Source organism: Podarcis melisellensis, assembly GCF_964234715.1.
Source record: "Podarcis melisellensis genome assembly, chromosome: 3".
NCBI classification, from domain to species: domain Eukaryota; kingdom Metazoa; phylum Chordata; class Lepidosauria; order Squamata; family Lacertidae; genus Podarcis; species Podarcis melisellensis.
Genome location: NC_138530.1, coordinates 117047356 through 117068167, shown reverse-complemented (window position 1 = coordinate 117068167; position 20812 = coordinate 117047356). Strand labels below are relative to the sequence as shown.

The window sequence follows — 20812 nt, the reverse complement described above, 5'->3', positions numbered from 1 at the left end:
GGTGTTGCTTCTGGACCCAGACCAGCTTTGGCCCTGGAATGCCTGTGACCTGCAGGATGGCAATAGTGGCTCATGAACTCAAAGCTCTCTGACCTTCCACTAACATTTCCCAGCCTGCAGATTGGCTGTGTGCTTCTGCCCAGAGCTGGGCTGCCTGATATTTGGATCCTTGCACCCTCTACTAGGCCAAAGTGGCTTAGTTGTACCCAATAAAGTTCTGGCCATTTCTCTTTCTTTGTGGAATTCTTGCTGTCCACACTCTGAGCACAAATGGTCAAACTGCAATTTGCTACATTCCGTAGTCACAAGGAAATCAAAACATTTTCCTTTGTTTTCTCAGACTCAAAAGCTTTATTAGTTTGACTGCAGATCAAACAGAGAGGAAAATTCTAATGTTAAATTCATTTTTGTAATAACTATAAACAATTACAATTACATGTAAAAAAATTATTAGAAACCATTTACATATAAAATGGTTTTGTCCTGTAGTAGTCTATGGATCAGTGATAATCAAAAATTAACAATAGTCTAATTTAGCAAAGCGTATTGTTATATTAATACAAAGAGATGGTTGGTATAAGTAAGAAATTCAGGAGCCTTATATTATTTGTGTGGGACATTTGCAAGAAGCATTACACTTTTCCATTATAGGATGATCACATCCCACTTGATCCTTTAAGCTTGCGCAGTTGGTATAAAGATTTTTTTCCGTGCATGGATTGGCTAAAAATGAGAGAGAGAGAGAGAGAGAGAGAGAGAGAGAGAGAGAGAGAGAGAGAGAGAGAGGGAGAGAGAGAGTGTTACAAACTGGAGAAAATTTAAACAAAACAAAAATGACTCTCTCGGAGAGCCTCCTGCTGGATCAGACTAAAGGTTCGGCACCCTGTTTTCCACCATAGCAAACTCTGGGGCCCAGCTGGTGTTGAATATTTGTTTTTAAGAGAAGGGTTATGGTTTTCATGTACAAGGATTAGTTGGATAATTTCACAAACTTCTTTAAGGGCACTCAGAGTTTGCCAGTATCTTTTTGCCTCACAATAGTTTAACATTCTCAAACTTACTGCACAATCCCTTGTCACAATCATTTGGGCAGCGCCCACAGGGTTCTCCTGCTTCGTAGGGGGTGGCAATCTTGCCTTTGATGTTCCCTCTGGAATGATAAATGAAAACCAGCAGTTTATATCTTTTTTCCCCTCTGTCTTGAGAGATGGCCTTCTTAAATGGCACCAGTTGCTCAATCTTCCACACAACAAATATGTTGGGGGGGAAGGGGCTGTGTGGGGTATAGAAGAGAACAGCTGGCTAGAGGGGTTGATGCCCACTCCAAAAACAGATGTTGGCCACTGCATCAGGGCTGTGGGATCTTTTCCAGCCCAAGGGCCACACTGCATTCGGGAGAGCTTTCCAGGGACCACATTCCAGTGTTGGTTAGGGCCAGTACCATTAACTTAAAGCCTACTTTCAACACATATTCACACACCCCTCTATCATTCATCTAGGCACCAAGCGAGTAACTTGCTCCAAGAAAGGCTGGGGGCAGACTGAGGCCTTCTATTCAGGCGCTTCCTTCAGGCTCCAGAGCTGCTTCAGAGCCTTAAAGGGACAACCCCCTGGCCATTGGCACTCTTCCTTCAGTCTTTAACCTCACCTCTGGTTTGCTCCTGGCACGCAGCGGAATCGTGTTGTTTTGCGATGCCTGGGGTGCCTGCACATGCATGCCAGGCAGAGGTGGGGTGCCGAGGATGAACAGACCCTGCCACGCCAACCCAGCCCTCACCCCTGGAGCCAAGTGGGGTGTGCTGTGCTGCTTCCCCCCAGTGTAGGGGCCAGTGGCGTAGCGTGGGTTGTCAGCACCCGGGGCAAGGCAAGTAATTTGCGCCCCCTAACCCGTGGATTTTAGTAGGGGCAGAGAGCTGCGAGTGCGAGCGCGCCCCCCCAGATGTTGCGCCCGGTGCGGCCGGCCCCCCCTGCACCCCCCACGCTACGCCACTGGCAGGGGCAGCCCAGCTGGCTGACACAACCCTTGGTGGCTGATTCTCCCTGCTGCCCACAGAGAGAAGCGCTGGGCTGAGCCATGCTGGGGTTGCCCCTTGCCCGCATCCCTCTGTCCAAGCCTGCTCACCAAGCAAGGAGTGAGTGAGCACGGGCTGGGCAGCCATTTAGTGAGGGGGCCAGGGACACAGCATTGAGGCTAGGCCCAGAGACCCCTGGCAGCAGGCAGGGCAGGATGGGGGTCCTTGGGGGGGCACCTAGTTTGCACCCCTCAAAATTGTGTGCCTGGGGTCACGGCCTCCCTGGCCCCACCATGCTATGCCCCTGGTGGAAAGGGGCCTGTGAGGGTCCAGGCTCTGGCCCTATAGGCCCTAGTGACCTGGGGTGTCCCTCTGGGTGTTCTTGTCCATCTGCAGCGGCTGTCTCCCCATCTTCCATAGTTAGACTGCCCTGAACCCTGAGCCAGAGTCAGCTCCACACTGGATGCCACTGCAGCCTCCAACTGTCTGTCCGGATCAGGGACACATACAGGGGTCATAACAAACACTGTTTCGGGTGGGTCATGGCCAGGTTTGATCAGAAAAATCAACAACACTCAAACAAAGGAATACAAAACAGAACAGAACATTTTGTGCCTTGGAAGTTATGGGGTGAGGAAACCAAACCATATTAGCTACTTTGGGCAAAAAGAATTCACAGATTTTATTTTACTGTTCCAGTAACCATCCAATGAAATCCACATGACCTTGGCCAGATCATTGCAGCTCCCAGCAGAGGACTTTGCTACCCAAAGTTTAACTGGCAGGCACTGAAGATCAGGGCTTAATCTAAGCTAAGGTTGAAGCCCCAAACTTCTTTTCTTAATGAGAGGTCAAGTCTCAGAGCTGTGTGTAAAGTGTTTTTTTGAGGATATGCCGATTCATTGCTGTTGCTGTTATCGAATCATATTCAGCCTCTGCATAACTGCGATTAGAGAAAAGGGTTACAACAGCCCCTTCCTCACTCTGCAACACGGTTGCAACGCCCCATAGCTCTGGGAGCTCAGTCTGCCATCACCCTGCAGTTCACAGTGCCACCTGCTGGCAGCCAAGTGAACTGCCACGAGACAATACTTTTACCTGTTTATTGTGTAAGATATATTCAGCAATGAATATGAGACATAGGGTAGATTTAAACACAGGGGGGAAACGCTATAAACTAGTCAGAAATTGGATCATTTTAACAAGAGAAAAAATTCCTATGAGAAATGTAGTTTTAAACAATTACTGCTCTCTGGCGCCATCTGGTGCTGCATGTTTAAAACACATTCAGTTCCTTGTTTCTTTACTAAGGTAGCTGAGTCCCTAGTGACATATGAGGAAGGCCACAAGTAGGGAAGCACCAATATGAATAGGTAAACAAAACTAGTGGCAGGTTATGTGCTGCACCCAACTAAATAGATTTATTTTGCTTAACAATTTTCCTATCCTATGAGGAAACCACCACATAGGAGCAAGATGCTGCAGGCTGCCTTGAAAAGAAAGGAAAGCAGTTACTGAAAAGAACTACACAGCAGTAGTACTTTGAGCATATAATACGTTTTGTTTGCGCTTTGGAGGTCAAGATTGAAATCTGCCAACTGTGTAGGATTGAGCCCTGCAGTCGGCTGCCCTCATGGAGTTGTGTCATTCACATGCCACCTCCAGGCACAGGGGACCACATTATGCAGAACACATTATACTGAACACATCCAGCCACATTATGCAGAAGAAAATCCCAGGTGGCTGCAGCCAAGATAGAAGGCAGAGAAGGGAAACTCATTCCCATATGCACCAGAAAAGGATCCTTACTGTACCTCTCAGTACTGACAGAACATATAAATGGCATGAAGCAGACTCTGGCGGGCAATATGTATAGAAAAGGGGTCGGCAAACGAAGGCCCATGGGCCAGATCAGGCCCCACGGCCTTCAGGATCTGGCCCGCGGACTGTTTGTGGATCAGCGTGGGGATTATGTTCGTTTGGGCTGCGCCATTCCATTGCCCGCTTCTCTCTCACACACACCGCGGTGGCGCCTCCTCCCTCCCTCCTCCTGGCTTCTCCCTGCCCTGCCTAGAGGAGGAAGGGGGCTGGGCTGAGCTGGTTGAGCACCATTTTCAGCAGCCCCTCTCTGGAGCCAGCCCTTTTGCGCCGCTCATCTTCCCTCCGCCGCCCTGGCCCTGTTGCTCCTGTGGGCCAGAGAGTGGAGCGGATGTGCTCATCTTCCTACCCATGAGAAGAAGCAGCGGTGGTGGTGGTGGTGGTGGCAGCCCCAGGGAAGGTAAGCACAGCGGCTGTGGCTGGGGGGTGGGGTGGGGAGGAGGACTACTTGCCCCCCTTGCCTCTTCTTCCAGCTTCCCCACTGTTCTGCTTCTCTGGCCCACCACAAGGTCTGAGGGACAGTGGACCGGCCCACGACTAATTTTTTTTGCTGACCCCTGGTATAGAGCTTGGAGGAAACTGGAAGCAGCAGGGTGGAATCTGGCTGAATCTGGTTTTCCAGTCCCCTGTGAGGATTTCTCAAAAAAGTACAATGTTATTGGTCAATGGTACAGAACACAGGTTGGCTGCTAACCCTAAACTTAAAGATAAAAACAGCATTGCAAGAGGCAGCAAGTTTTTCTGTTAATACATACGCAGGACTGTACTGGCAAACATAGTAGTACTGGTATTTTTGGTCTGGGCAGAAGGCAATAGCACATCCGATTAGATGCGAATTATACCAAACCACCTGCAGATACACAAATGAACATGAATGTGATCACACTGTAAATCTGAGTGCACACCATGACAACCTTAAGGAGTATTGAAATGGGCCCTTCACATCCTATCTCTGTGCTGCAATTTTATTGCACAGATCCCACCTTCCCCTAACATGTACAGTGCAATAGGTTTGCCTTTAAATGCAAACTGAATAGAATTCCTCTCCTACATTTCTAGTAAATAATAAAGATGATTCATCACAAATCAGTCTAAGAGACATGCATTGATGCAAACCTCTCCTATAGAATCGGCAGTTTGTGTAATGTATTCAAACTTACTTCCCATAAAGAGCTGTTCAGAAGTAAAAACCTCTCTGTCTACCTTGCAAAGGCATTTGGGTCCATGTGATTTGTTTTAAATACTCTTGTGAACTGCTTTGAGAAATTAAAGATAGTGAAATAGATTATTTTTAAAAAATAATTGGAAACCTCAACAAGGATGAAGATGTTAGCCAGGTAGTGAACGTAACTTTTACCATGGCGCAACATTCAGCAAGGCTAATGCATTTTGGATATTGTCATTGAATTTCAATCTTAGGCTTAACTGATTTTGAAATTTCTTGACAGTATCCTCAGTTACATTTCTTGGGCTTTGAGAACTGACATATTTTGCTGTATTTGTTCTGCTATAATAACTGATATCTCTGCTTGCTAGTCTGCCCCTTCCAAACACTTTTGAAACAGCTAGTTAAATTTGTAAAGAAATAGTTCAAACTTTTTAACCTCTGACCAGTGTCATAGTACCTGAGTGTAATGGCCAATCACGGCTCCTTCCGTCTTTGCTCCAGAAGCATACAGAAAGTCATGTCTTTCATTATACCAACTCAGAATGGCTTCAGTCCAACTCTTGAGGGAAGTTGACATGAAGAGATTTTCACCACAGGAGGTGCCATCTGCAAGTGGAAAAACAACTATTTACAAGATAGGCTTGCCTACTTCTGCATGTGCTTCAGGAAAAGTAGCATTTATACCGTCTAGGACAGGGGTCTGCAAACTAAGGGCCACGGGCCGGATCAGGCCCAATTGCCTTCAGGATCCATCCTGCGGACTATCTGTGGATCGGCATGGGGATTCTTTTGTTAAGGCTGCGCCATTTTTTCCCTGCGCCATTCCATCCCCCCCCACTGCGGCAGCGCCTCCTTCCCCCCTCCTCCTGGCTTCTCCCTGCCCTGCCTAGAGGAGGAAGGGGGCTGGGCTGAGCTGGCTGAGCGCCATTTTAAGCAGGCCCTCTTTGGAGCCAGCCCTTTCGCGCCGCTCATCTTCCTGCCCACACTGCCCTGGTGTTCCTGCAGAGCGGACAAGCTCCCTCTGCCTACCAACGAGAAGCAGCAGCAGTGGCCCCTGGGTAGGTAAGCACAGCAGCTGGGGTTGGGGGGTGGGGAGGAGGACTACTTGTCCCCCTCACCTCTAATTCCAGCTCCCCCCCGGTGCAGGTTCTCTGCCCGCCACAAAGTCTGAGGGACAGTGGACTGGCCCGTGGCTAAATTTTTTTGCCAACCCTGGTCCAGGACTTAGTTTCTTTTCTATAAATCTGTAATGACCTTGCCCCTAATTCTTTTTTAAACAAAACTTATTTATTGGTTTTTCACAAAAAACTACAAAATTTAACATTCTTCCTTTGTTGAAACCTCTCCTTTATCTTTATACTGAGACCTGCTGCCTCTGACAGTAAACATAAAACATAGTAAACATAAATCATAGAACTGTAGAGTTGGAAGGACCCCAATGATCACTGTGTTCAGCCCCCTGCAATGCAGGAATCTCATCCAAAACATCCACGACAGATGGCCAACCAACCTCTGCTTAAACACCTTCCGTGATGGAGAGCCCTCCACCTTCCGAGGTGGAGATCCATTCCACTATCAAACTGCTCTTGTATGTGAATGGAGTCCCATGTATTGAAAGAGCCAGGAAGTCTCCCCCCTCACATTACATGGTCTTGCAACCCCAAATCTTTCTGACACAGCACATATGGAAGGCCCTGAGGTGTCGCTCTTGGCGGGTGTTAGTTGCCCACAACTCACTTCCATGCAGCAGTGTACTGAACATGCAAGCCTGCTAGACTTTCTGCTTGGTGTTGATCATTAGCACCCAATTCTCCTATACCCTTTTGGAGAGGCGAGCCTTTGCCACAGCTGCCTTGTCAATATGGTTGCCCAGCTTAGTGTCACTGGAGAGATTACTGGTTACGGTGGAACCCAAGTAGGCAAAACCATCTACCACCTCAAGCATGTGGTCACCAGTGCTGTTTACGTGGAGTGCTGGTGGTCTTCTCAGCCTATCAGTGTATTTGCGGTGAAATACATCCACCTCTAAATGGCAGAGGTTTCTGCATACAGGGTACACAGAAGTATGCTCACTTGTAAAAATTGAAAGGAAATAAATCTAAATAGGCGCAAACCAAAATAGCCTGACAAGGACCGGCGATCACTGTCTTGCAGAACACACAGAAGACTGGAAGCATGGGGCCATGGAATATTGAGGGTGTTGGCAGAGAGACTTAGAGGGAGAGAGAATAGGGGCTCGTCCACACTTCTCCTTGTCTTGCTGCCTCCCCCTGAGAAAACCTGCTGTTTACCACTGAATCAGAACAAACAACACTTGGTTTTTCTGCAGAGTGGTGACTCAAGGTTTCAGGAGACAGAAGAGGACAGAAGAGGAAAGGGAAGGGGGAAATGTTCCCTTTCATACTCCTTGGGAAGTTTCTCCCTGCTATAGACCAACAAAAGGCTCAACTTCAGGGCTGACACCTATCTCAAACTTTAGAACTTCAGCACGTTTACATGATAGTGGGGTCAGCTTTCAGGATGGTGGGAAGGAGAAAAGTGTTTTTTTCCCCCTTTCCCCTTGGAGATCCCCCCACCCCTGTTTTGTTAGACCCCCTTTCAAGTTATGGCAACACTGCAAGATTTCACTGTAGTTCCTCACTTGGGCATTCATATGTATAAATGTATAACTTACAGCACCCAGGTTGTTACCTGGATACCATTTGCTATAGATGGCAGAGATTACAGCTGCTGGAAGACTTATTGGAATATAAGCGAGACATTTCAAGGAGCACAGTCTTTGGCTTGGTTCGAAAGAGAAATATGGATAGGTCTGTATGTACAGGGCAGCTTCTGTGGCTCCAGTTCTGAAAAGGTATTCCCAACCCCCAAACTTTGGGAGCAGATTCCAAGACCTGCATATAGTGTGGTATGAAGATATAAAACATTCAGCTGCAAAGGCCAATTGGCATATTTTAAATGTGCCATTCATGCGTTTCTTTTGATATTGGACTGAATTAAAATGAAAGTTCAAATTAATTTTTTCAAAGAAAAATGTTGCATTAAATATTTGTTATTCTCTTCTTCAGCAAATAGATTTAATGTTTTCTTACAAAATTCGACTTTAAATAATCTGTTTGAACTCACATTTGCTGGAAGATGGGTTCTTTACTTACTTAGTTTTCTATCAGATGCCGCACTGTGTTCTAATGTGCATTGGTTTGCCCACCATTGTGCAATCTTTCGTATATCATCGCTCCACTTCTATGTACAGATAAAAATACATTAGTGAGTTACAAGTTTATAGAACAGTGATGCATCAATTACCAGTGGGTTTTGTAACTATGGTGATGTTGATATTTTAGCTAAACAATGAAAGACAATTTCTCAGCTATTGGCAGAAGCCTGGTTCAATAAATCATGGCCAATGGTGGAAATCAAGCCTTTTTAAAATTATAGGTATTTAGAAGCACATTATGTACCCAGAATTTCTTTCTATGCTTCTCTTACTTATCTAGTCGAATCAGATGCATTTTTGGTACTGCATTTGGATCTTAGTCTATTTTTGCAAAGAAAGAAAGAAAGAAAGAAAGAAAGAAAGAAAGAAAGAAAGAAAGAAAGAAAGAAAGGATGATTTATTTAGCAATGTTTTTGATATTTTTTTTCTGTAACCAAGCATTTGAGAGTGGAATTTGGGTAAACAGCAACTGCAAATAGGTCACTTCATAGGAAACTCATTGCCAGAAATGGCTAATGTTGCCAAATTCATTCATTTATTATGTATGTTTGTGCATCTTGACTTTCCTCCAAGGAGCTCAAGGCAGCATATGTGGTTCTTCTTCCTATTTTAGCCACACAACACTGTAAGGTTAACTAGGCTGAGACCCAGGAGGCTGAGCCGTGGCTTCATGGTTTAGTGGTACTTCAGCCTGCATCTCCTTAGGCCTAGTTTGCCGCTCCAATCCTTACATCACTTTGGATTTATTTGTGTAGTAGTTTATGTACTCATCATCTGTTAATGGAGATAGTTGTAGCTCTGTTGGTAATAATTACATTTTTACCCACTTTTTTACAAAAAACAAAATTTCAGAGTGACTTAACTAGATAAAATGCAACAGGTAAAAACAAAACCACGTTGCAATATCTTGTCCACTATATTTTACTCTGGTTTCATCATTTTCCTACCTTAACAAATGGTCCCCCCCCCCCCCCAGGAATTAATTTTAAAAATGCCAGTATTGTTCCTGCATACATTTCTGTTGGGTTTTCAAAATGGGTCTTACCATCTTCACCATGTTGCTAGCAGGTGGTTGGACTTCTCTCCGTAGCTTATTGTGTGTGTCCACAATCTCCTTTTTCTGGTCTTCATTGAGGGTGCTCAAACTAGCGAAATGGTCAGAGACCTGCAACCAAAGAGACAGTGGCTAAGGGTTCAGATGCAACCATCTCAGACTGATAAACCATGGCCTGTGTCTGTGTGTTCCCTCCTGCTCTGCCTCCTCTACCTTTCTCTCTCTCCCCTTTGCAAGTTTACTGGTTTTGCTAAACCACAGTTTCCCATAACATCAGAACTAGGAAACTGTGAATTAAGCATCAACCAAATGCTGGTTTGCAAACCATAGCCTAACCACATTTACAACAAGCCACACTTTTCTAGTTGAGGCATAATGGGAAACAATGGTTTAGTAAACCCCATAAATCTTACACCAAGGCTTGCAAGAGAAGGGAGGAGGAAGTACTCAAGGCATAATGCCCTGGTCCAATAATGAGCCATTATGGGGTTTTTTGTGGGGTATGTGTGTGTTCATATTTATGGAGCAACTTTTAAAATGTGAACCATGTACACTATATACAGAAAGTGAAACAGAAAGAAAAGAAATTGAGACTGCGTCCTTATTGACAAGCTAACATAGGGATGTAGATAAGAGTTCCCAGCAAATAAATCTTTTTAAGTTGATAGGTCACATGAAAATAAACTCAGCCCAGAATGGTTTACATTTGGAAACATATATTTGAACCAATGGCCCAAATCTATTAAATATAAACTTATAAATTAACAGTTAAAAATAGCATTTAATTTTTACAGTAGAGAAGAACAAGAATTATGTTACAAGAGAATTATCAAGGAAAACTTGATTATAGAGAAAAAGAGAAGAAAAACATGCAGACTGTAACCACAGATGAAGTATGGGACTTTTTATTTAGGAAAGAAACTTTGTGGAGAAGTAAAATATTGGGTAAATGGGAGGGGGGAAATTGTTGCTTCTTCAAAGAAAAGAAAAATGACTATTATCACATGAGGGGTTGCTGTCCTGAGGCAGAAAATGGTTTGTGTATGGTAATTGCGGTTATCAACGAAGTCATCCAAACTGGAGTACAGTATGTTAAGTATAATTGTTTAAATGCACATTGAAGTGGAGGATGTTTGTATGTATGTCACAAAGGGTTTAACGCTGGAAAATTCTACTAAGCTAGAAGGAAACTCTCTCTGAGCTCTAGCTGAGTTGTTGTTCTCTGCCAGCGTTCGTGCGAGTGTTTAACTCTCCTTGATCATGTGATTAAGATATTCCATTGCGAAGTCACCATTTTGAAAGGGAGCTGGCTTGACCATTTGCTCCCAGGCATTCGGCTCGATGCAGGTGAGTGCAGGCCATGGGAAAAACAGAGCCTTGATTTCAGCTCTGATCGTAATTAAGTTATATATTTAAGAAGAAGAACCTATGCTTGAATATGTGTATGTTTTATAAAACTTTCTGGATGAAAAACATGGATGTTTTTGTACCTGTTTTTGAAGAAGTTCTGGTTAGTAAAACTTTGAATAATACTTATGAGTTTGGACAATTTTTGTTCCAAAAGGACTCAGTTTATATGCATCCAATTGCTTCACGCTGCACAATATTAATATCTGCAATACAGTAATATCGCAACTTATGCACGTTTAACTTGTGTGCATACAGATTTAAACTTGTGGCAATAGATAGATAGACAGACAGATAGATAGATAGATAGATAGATAGATAGATAGATGATAGATAGATAGATAGATAGATAGATAGATAGATAGATAGACAGATAGAGGTGGAAAGGGGGCAAGGTTCCAGGAAAAAAATCCCACCCACCTTTGAACCCAATGTGCTTTGACTCTACATGATTTTGGCTTTAGGCATGATCCCTGGAATGTAACCCCTGCTTAAGTTGTGGGCTTACCGTAATTATTAACCCATTCATGCATCAACTGAACTTTGTAAAGTATTCTGTATCTAAAAAGCACTAGACATAAGTCTTGTATATATCCTTTGAATGGATGTTATATGCTAAAATGAAAGACAGTAGAAAACCAGCTAAAATAGAATTGATCAGAAAATTATGGGAACCGTTAGGAAAAATAAAATTGACAACAATGATGGGGAGAAAATCAAGGTGTATAAATATATGCAAAGCAATTGAGACCCTGTGATTAAAATTTATCAGTTAAATTCATCAAATAAATGTTAAGGATCTCAAGGACAGGAATCAATTTAATGCTTTTATTTGGTTTTTGTAAGACAATAGCAGTGTTATAATAAATCTAAAGTGTTCATAGTTGGTTTAATTTGTAAAGTAGCTTATTTATCCTGTATTACTGTAACAATATTATTCCCTGTGAACTCTCTTGTAATCCTTTTGCCTTCTTTTTGAACATTTTGTGTATTTCTTTGGAGAATAATAGAAAGTCATTTATAAGTTAACGCTAAAACAGCAGCAGGGAACAACAAAAATACAGCAGAAACAAATTTTTTAAAACTACAAAAACTGGAGAGTTAAAAACAGAAGATTACAAACCTATAATCTGGATGTAATAAATGGGAATAATTAATTTTAAATTCCTTTGGTCATTTGTTGGTGCTCTGTCCTCTGGATGCGACTCACCAGAGAGGTATGAGCTGTGAAGTCAGTTCTCTGAAAGTCTTCTCTGAAAGAAGCTCAACTAGATTCTTGTCTGCTGGCATAGCAAAGGCAGATGGGTTCTATCTGCAGTCACCAGCAGGAAAGCACCTTGAGTCTGGTCGGGGCAGGATTTTGCTCTCTAGGTAGCAAAAAATATGGAGGGAGGAAGAGGGAGCAAGTTGGGCACCTGCCTGGCAGCTTAGGGCCATTTTACCCAGACATGCTCATGTCAAGCTTGGCCAGCACAGACCTCAATGAACCTTGAAGGGTGGGTGTGAAAGTGCTTTCCCACTCTCTGGCAAGATCTCCTTGGATTTGATTAGTATAGGTCGACTTAGCAAAAGCGTCAGGAACCAGTTTGCCTTTTATGAACACCCCACATTCTACAAATAAACCAAGGTCCTACCTGTGCAGCAGATTGATGCAGACCTGCAGCCAGGCATGCACACAAAATGAGCAGGATCATGGCTGAAAAGCAAAGAAACCAGGACACATTTGTCATCTTAACTGCAATATATCTATGCCACTAAAACATCCACCTTACCTGTGTAATTTGAAACTACGTGAGGGGGCCCCTTAGGGCTGAGCATGCTAGCTCTGCGCCCCTGCTTGCCATTTTCATAAGCCTCTGTAAGTTGGTTGACCTTCTGAAACAGGGAGCCTGCTTTATTCATTGAGTAAATTTCAAAGATAAAGATTATCTGCTCCAACCCATCCCTGATTTAGAAAACTCATGGCTACAGCAGCACACTGGGCAGTCTAGCTAGAGTAGAGATTTCCTTCAGGGATCATTAAAGCGATTTGAGGCCTCTTCAGTAAGTCAAAATATATTGTTTTGAACGACAAAATTTAGTGTTAAGAGAAAGTGTAAATATTTGACCGTGGTACAGCACAATCCTAACCATGTGTCCTCAAACTAAGGATGGCAGTCTTGGTTACCATGTGTCTAAGGCTTTGTTCACACTTCTACCTGTCCCGTGTCTAGAAAGCACAGGTCCAAGTGGTTTTCCACTTGACCCACAATTTCTAGGCACAAGTCTGAGCAGTTTCCCCCTTGCCCTGCTCCATTCCCAGGGAAAACCTGCTCTTTAGCTCCAAATTGGAACAAAGAGCAGTTTGTGAGAAACCTGATTTCTATTTGCTCTGATTGTATGCTAAAGAGTGGTTTTCCCTGGGGGAAAGTAGCAGAACAAGAGGAAGTGTAGATAAGCTCTTAGAGTTACAAAGACAGGGCCTGGCTGAGAGTTATTATGACCCACACTAGAGAACACTTGTGCTATGTTTCCATGTGAATTTTTGGGAAATTACCTGTTGCTACATGCAGCCTAATCTCTGAGTGGCAAGAGATTCCTGGGATGCCATTACTTATGCAGGTTTAGTTTCCTTGGAATGAAGGTCAGCATATGCTCCAACATTTCCCAAGAAGAAATCGGGTCATCCTTCACCACCCCACTGTTGCTACCACCGCTGGCCAGCTCACACCATACCCCCCCTTCCTGCCACTGCTGCTCACTTGCCACCTTACCAGCTTGTGTGTGTCCGTGCCTGCCACTGCATGCCACTCACCTGCCTGCTGCCGTCGCTTGCCCAATGCCACATACACAAACACACGAGGGGCCGCAGTGATGAATGTCCAGAAGTGGCCTTGTACTTCAGAATGCTGTAGCCCTCCGTGTGTGCGTGTGTGTGTGTGTGTGTGTGTGGTGGGCGGTAGCAGCTGGGCAGCAGGCAAAGGTGCAGAACCCCCTTGGCTGAAATCACAAGACATCCTGGGATGGAATCAGAACCTGGGGCAGCTTCTGTAATTCTGTAATGTCATCCTAAGAAGCAGGGGATAGTCTAACACCCAGTCAGGAGAAAGGCCCACTCCCCACTCCTCCTGGGGCATCTCAGTTGTCTGTCTGGCAACACATCTTTTCTGCGCTAACACATCTAACAAGTAAATGGATGTCTACCAGCCCCATTATTGTATCAAAAGAGACAGGTTCAAGCAGCTCAGCAGATTCCCTCTACTAGATTCAAAAAAATCACAGGCTTGGCTGTGATCCAAGGATATAATCTAAACCACCACAACCCCAATCCTATACAATATACATAGTAAATCCTTAATGTAAAAAGGTAAAGGTAAAGGTACCCCTGCCCGTACGGGCCAGTCTTGCCAGACTCTGGGGTTGTGCGCCCATCTCACTTAAGAGGCCAGGGGCCAGCGCTGTCCGGAGACACTTCCGGGTCACGTGGCCAGCGTGACAAAGCTGCATCTGGCGAGCCAGAGCCGCACACGGAAACGCCGTTTACCTTCCCGCTGGTAAGCGGTCCCTATTTATCTACTTGCACCCGGAGGTGCTTTCGAACTGCTAGGTTGGCAGGCGCTGGGACCGAGCAGCGGGAGCGCACCCCGCCGTAGGGATTCGAACCGCCGACCTTTCAATCGGCAAGTCCTAGGCGCTGAGGCTTTAACCCACAGCGCCACCTGCGTCCCATCCAAATCCTTAATGTAGAAGCCAGCTATTTGAAACACACACACACACACACACACACAGAGAGAGAGAGAGAGATCAGGAATTCACAGTAATTCAAATCTTTTGATGTTTTATCGCTCTCTCCCTCCCCCCACCCCCCACCTTCAGGTAAGAGAAAAAGGCTGCCGCAGAGCAGTAATCCATGACTGCCCTCTACCACTCCGGCCTCTTCTAATAGTACAGCAGAACTTTGTTTCCTTCTGAGCTGGGAACTGTAACTAAGTACTATAGGTAAGCAGGAATCTGAGTTTTGTTCTGAGCTTGCTGTGTCATGATGAGCCCTCTGCAATGATCAGAGAACCTATACTTCTGAATGGTTAATGCTAGTTATTTGTTCCACTAGTGACATTTTTCATTAACCGAACCTGCTCTCCTTTGCAGCTGCTGATGGAGAGTTATTTGAAAAAGAAGGGTTATAATAGGAATGAGTGACAGTGGCGTTTAGTTCTTTTTTATTTTTAAAATGTATTGTCTGTTGAGGCTCTGAACATTTTGGAAATATTTTGAAAGAGGTACAAAATGTCAATAACAAGAAATTGAGAACAGGATCATTCACCAGGGCTTGTGTTATTTTTGGGTCTCCAAGTTAACAAGTTGTTGTGGTATTTATGAAGAAAAAGTCCTTGCTAGCACATTAAAACAGTAGATTGAGAGGTTTTACTCCATTGCCAATGCAGTGTCACTTTTTATCACTGAAAAATATTTCTGATCTATCCAGAAGCTTGTAAGTAGTAGATACATTTTCTAAAAGGAGAAAAAAAGTTAAATAATCATATCAGTCCATCCTCATGGATAAAGAGTGAACTTAATCACAATTCTGGGTTTAGATGACTCACTAAGCCAAACCTTGGCTTAGCAGCTGTCCTGTATCAAATTAAAAAGCCCCCCAAATGGGTGCAAGCACCTCTTTGGGAACCAGCACATCCATGTGGCATGCTCTCCTCAGGGAGGCGCACCGGGTGCCTTTGTTACATATCTTTAGGCACCAGGCAAAAACATTCATATTTGCTCAGGCCTTTGGCTAATTAAATCTATGACTATTTAAACTATACAGGTAGGAGGGACATGGGTGGCACTGTGGGTTAAACCACAGAGCCCCTTGGGCTTGCCGATCAGAAGGTCGGCGGTTCGAATCCCCGTGATGGGGTGAGCTCCCGTTGCTCAGTCCCAGCTCCTGCCAACTTAGCAGTTCGAAAGCACGTCAAAGTGCAAGTAGATAAATAGGTACCGCTCCAGCGGGAAGGTAAACAGCGTTTCTGTGCGCTGCTCTGGTTTGCCGGAAGTGGCTTAGTCATGCTGGCCACATGCCCCGGAAGCTGTACGCCGGCTCCCTCGGCCAGTAAAGCGAGATGAGCGCCGCAACCCCAGATTCGGTCATGACTGGACCTAATGGTCAGGGGTTCCTTTACCTTTATACAGGTAGGTACTGTTTTTGTTACTATGGTATGCATTTTTGTGTTATATTATAAACTGCCCTGTGTCGTCAGATGGAAGGTGGTACAGGAATAATAATAATAATAATAATAATAATAATAATAATAATAATAATAATAATATGGCCATGCTCTGGCTTACAGTGATGTGTCAACCAGGCCATTATCCACTTTAAATCTTTGCTCTTGTTAGCATTGCTACAGACCCAGCAAATCCAGTGGTGACAATACTATAGAACAGCATGGAACTTTAGTGAAAATTAGTCTAGAAAGCAAAATTGGTCTAGGGGGCAAGCACCTCCAAGGCATCTTTAAGGCCAGTAGAGCACAAGCTATACCTGTGCAACCACATATATTTGGCTACTAATATTTTTTTTTAAGTGAGAGGCACCACAACGTGACAGACTTGCCTTCTAGACAAACGCAGGATGCGCTGCTACAATCTCAGTGCAAGCCACAGAGTCCATTGTCTCAGCCATACACACATCAGAATATTCCTGTGCAAAATGATTCAGAATCCATACTTCTTTCATTTGCAAAATAAGTCCCGTCCCTTAGTCCAGTGGTTTTACCATCAATATCCATAACATTGTGGGGGTGCATGAATGCGCTTCCTCAAAATGTGCACCCAGGGCCAAACCCCCCTTCCCCGCCCCCCACTATGGCTCTGCACTACCTGGAGCTTCTAGGAAAAATGGAAGTTTAAAAACATAATACTAATTATAGAACACTGTCTGAGTTAAGCGATATGCACCACAGCAATGTAACTTTGGTGATATCCCCAAAATAACTTACCTTTATTTTTCTAGGGAGTTCAGAAGAATTTGTTGTACCTTTAGGCAGCTTCCTTCCTTTGAAAATGAGTGGATTTTCTTGCTTCAGTGAATATATATATATATATATATATATATATATATATATATATATATATATATATATATTCTCCACACACCCCCTACCTCTGTTGCTTCCTGCTTTGCAATGTGAGTCACAGAAACGGCTGTGTGAAGTAGGATGTGAGAATTGTGTCACTGTCTTCTTGCAATATTTGTTTTTGTAATAGCTTTTATTTCCTGATATTTTCCTGGCTGTGAAAATGTTGCTGCTGTTATAACCCTACAGTTGTGCTAGATGAGGAACAACTTGGTTTTCCTCTGCAAAAGACAAAAAGGAAAATAAATCAGGAGCTATCCATAACGAGTGGCTGAACTGGACTAAAAGTCACCCCCAAACGAAACACATTTTTACTAGAGGCTGGGTTACCAACAATATCAAACTAATCCATTTTTTAAAACTTAACATTGATTATTAATTTTTAGCTAAGTCAGAGTGCACTTTTTGTGTTGAGAATATAAGGAATTCTTCACATAATGAATACTGCATGAGGAATAGGATACTGATGGCTAAGTTCGTTTTCCAAGGAGAATTTGAAATAGTTCTCTGTTTGGCTCATGTCCATTTTACTGCCGTCAAACCTGGTTTGATGGGAAGGTCATTTAGGTGTTTTTTTTAAAATATTTATTAAAGTTTTACAGAGAGAAAAAAGTTACAAAATAAAAACGAAGAAAAAAGAAGAGTACAAAAATACAAAGAAAAAAAATGCAAAATACAGAAAAAAAAATAGAAAACAGTTAAAAACAAATCAATCTTTTCATATCTTAAATTTCATTTACTTATTTCCCTGACCTCCTCACGCTTCCCTTTTTTGTATTCCAGTTCACATGGTTAATTCAGCAAATCCTTGCCCTCTTTGTTTTTATCTTAATTTCTATCTCTTAACGTATTATAACTTTATATTTTCATTTGTTATCAACCCATTTATACATATTCTTTTTAGGAACGTCATTTATGAAAGCATACATTACTGTTATCTTTCAAACATAATGGCCTGAGAAAAACTTGTAGAACTATTTTGTTCTGTCTGTTATGGTATAATTACCAGCGCAAACGTGACTTGGTAAACAAAGGGGATTGTACTGTATAAATAAGGCTTATTGTCAGGACTGGGCAGAGGAGGAATGGTGGAGACAGCCTCCCCAGCCTGGCCCGTCCAGAGAAGAGGAAGGCAGTTCTGAATTACAACAGGGATTTGAGGGGGGTCACAGCTCAGAGGCAGATGAGAGGGAAAGCTGGGAAATAATGGGAGAGGAGGAGGAGGAAGAAGAGGCACAAGGGGGGGGGGACAGCTGATGGCACAGTGACTTTAGAACGCATTCCAGACCCCCCTCCCAGAACCCAGTGAGCCTGGAAAGTAGGAGAGCAGAGAGCTCAGAGGCAGAGGACACATCTCTGCACCCATAGGGATGACGCATAATGTGAGAGAGGGAGCGGGTGGAGACTCAGGGCAACGCCACTATTCCCAGAGGCTGCATTTCCAAGCCTCTCCCTGTGAATATTGAATGAAAAGCAGTTGGTAATAACTTTTCCTTGTCTTATCCATTCCTGTGGGGATTGGATCCACTGCCACCTGACACTTATACGTGGCTTCCTCCAGCTTGCCATGGCTCACAGTTTTTGAAAAGCAATTTTGTATGACTCAATTACTCACCCCCCCCCCCTGATTTCCTCCTATCATCTTCTGTAGTTGTTTACAGTCTGGAAGCACATGGAACTTTCGTATTTCAGATTCATGTAACCAAATTCATCAACTCTGACTTCTCACTTTTTCTGGATCCTTGTAACACTTCATACAACACAGTAACAGTTTTATGAATTGTTTATGCCTATTTAGGGAACAAGCCTTCAGGGATGGCAGGTGAGGGACTGTTGGAAGAGAGCCACAGGCTGCTGTCTCCCTAGTGCAATGGCTGAAAATGCCCAAACCACTGGGGATTCTCCATAGGCAGTGGGACTGAAAACAAATGTGCTAGATGAGGGCCTGGAACTGGTGGATCCAAAGTCTCGTTATTCCCAGGATACACCCTAATGTACATCACTCCTAGAGCTGGAATAGCTATCTTTCTTTACATTAAGTGACAGTGGGGTGGATTTTTTTTAAATGCTTACCTGGGAAAGCACAATTATCGATACAATCCTATATACGTTTCATTAGAAGTAAATTTCAGTATTTTCAATGGAGACTAATACCTGGTAAGTGACTTTATGATTGTCACCTATAAGGGTTAGGACAGGCACAAACATCTACTCTTCTGCTTCATGAATTATTACAGATTCAGTGTTTCCTTATAGCCTTGCTCCAGTGCAAAAAAGCGGAAGAAAGAGTTGTTCCAGATAATTTGAGTATCGTTGACTGGCAAATGCCTCTTACGGGGGCTTAAAGGTGCCCGGCATTTTCTTCCTCAGAGTGAGGTGGCTGCTTCAGGCAGCAGAGATGTGCAAGCCACATGATCTGCCTGCCCCACACTGAGGCTGTTCCATTGCCAGAGCTGAACTGAGATTCAGCTGCCAGTTTAGCCAGCTTTGATACATGGAAGTAAGGTTTGCCATCTTGTGCTTCACCTCCGGCAGCAAGATGCCTTGGGTCGGCCCTCGTGACAATGAAAAAGATCTTTAGAGATAGATCTTCTGGATATGTTCTTAGTTAAGCTGTCTGGTGCATTTTGGCGATGCTTTAGCCAGCAAAGCTTGTTGACCTGAGCTTGTAGCCTAGACAGAGATGTACTTCTAGCACACAGTGTCCTGAAAGGCTGCACAGGTTTTGTTCTCAGTTGTGCCTCCAAGCAGCATTTGGGTTTCCTTATTTGTCTCAGTAGCAGGAGGTGTGGAAGAGGATTAGTAGTGATTTCCGTTTTAGCTGACATTACTCAATTGCATGATTATATGTCTTCAGGAAGGGTTCTGTTGTTTTATTCATTGTGAGTGAAGGGGAAGACAAAATATCCCAATTGTAGCTCCCGCATGGCCTTTTGAAAGGCTTCTGTTTGTGCAGCTCATCTCTGCTGTAAGGGAGAAGGGAACCATGCAGGCAAGACTCACATGTGCACAGTTCCCAGGCAGCTGGGCAGACATGCACTGAATCTGGTTTTTCTGTGCATAATGTCCTTAGACTCATAACCAGTAATCACTGGTTATGGTCAATATCTGAACACAAGAGGAGATCTTTGGCTTGAACAGTTCCTCCTTAAACTTACTTTGCAGCTGGAACAATAGCAGAAAAGATTTCAGTGAACAGCCTCTGTCAATAACGTGATGGGCTTTTGTTTCTAGGAAGGGTGAATATTCTCACAGAAAAAAAGAACAAAGTGTATTCATTATGTTGCAATATTGCCACATGTTAAATGTCAAATACCTAATTAAAGAGGATTTTCTCAGGGTTGCTCTGCTGCGGGTTGCATGCCAGTAAGGGGTGAGATAAGAACCAGATCCCAAAGTGTACAGGACATGTGGATCCACCCCTTTTATCCATAATTATCTCGCCCATAAACACCCTTCACCTTTATTCATTCATTTACACACACACACACACACACACACACACACACACACACACACCACACACACACACACACACACACACTTTCTCTCTTCCCTTCCTAGCTAAAACCAGTCTTGATCTCTCTGCCCTCTACACTGGCACCACTATATTATTATTATTATTATTATTATTATTATTATTATTATTATTATTTCAATTAATTAATTAATTAATTACATTTGTATACTGTCCTTGATCCGTAGATATCAGGGCAGCTTACAGCATAAAAATACAAGATAAAAAGACAAAATACATTATTAGAACAAGAACAAAACCAAACCAACCAATAATCCCCCTCCCCCCTCCCACATGCACATATTAAAATATATAGGATGTTAATCAGCCAAAGTCTGGTTGAAGAGGAATATTTTCACCTGGTGCCTAATGGTGTATAATGAAGGCACCAGGTGAACCTCCTGGGGGGAGGAGCCACTGCAGAAAAGGCCCCTTCTCATGTTGCC

General features: G+C 43.6%; 1 protein-coding gene and 1 long non-coding RNA gene across 2 annotated transcripts; both read right to left on the bottom strand.

The window, feature by feature from the left end:
* Nucleotides 1–457: 457 nt before the first annotated feature.
* Nucleotides 458–16830, bottom strand: LOC309367198 (cysteine-rich venom protein helothermine-like). Its single transcript, XM_081906588.1, has 8 exons — nucleotides 16712–16830; nucleotides 12371–12432; nucleotides 9321–9440; nucleotides 8214–8301; nucleotides 5516–5664; nucleotides 4646–4740; nucleotides 1062–1150; nucleotides 458–723 (listed from the first exon to the last, which is right to left on the bottom strand). The coding sequence occupies exons 2-8, from the start codon at nucleotides 12428–12430 to the stop codon at nucleotides 599–601; spliced, it is 726 nt and encodes a 241-aa protein (XP_081762714.1). The 5' UTR covers nucleotides 12431–12432; nucleotides 16712–16830; the 3' UTR covers nucleotides 458–598.
* Nucleotides 1195–2055, bottom strand: LOC309367411. The gene is made up of 2 exons (XR_014167147.1): nucleotides 1981–2055; nucleotides 1195–1807 (listed from the first exon to the last, which is right to left on the bottom strand). It is a non-coding gene; the product is annotated as an uncharacterized lncRNA (long non-coding RNA).
* Nucleotides 16831–20812: the final 3982 nt, after the last annotated feature.

Excerpts from the sequence above, each read along its gene's own strand:
- LOC309367198 (XM_081906588.1), bottom strand. The coding sequence starts at position 12,430 with ATGATCCTGCTCATTTTGTGTGCATGCCTGGCTGCAGGTCTGCATCAA. Across the intron at positions 8,302-9,320 it reads CTAGCAACATGGTGAAGATG|AAGTGGAGCGATGATATACG; the intron begins GTAAGACCCATT and ends ATCTGTACATAG. Across the intron at positions 5,665-8,213 it reads GGCATCTGATAGAAAACTAA|ATGGCACCTCCTGTGGTGAA; the intron begins GTAAGTAAAGAA and ends TTCCACTTGCAG.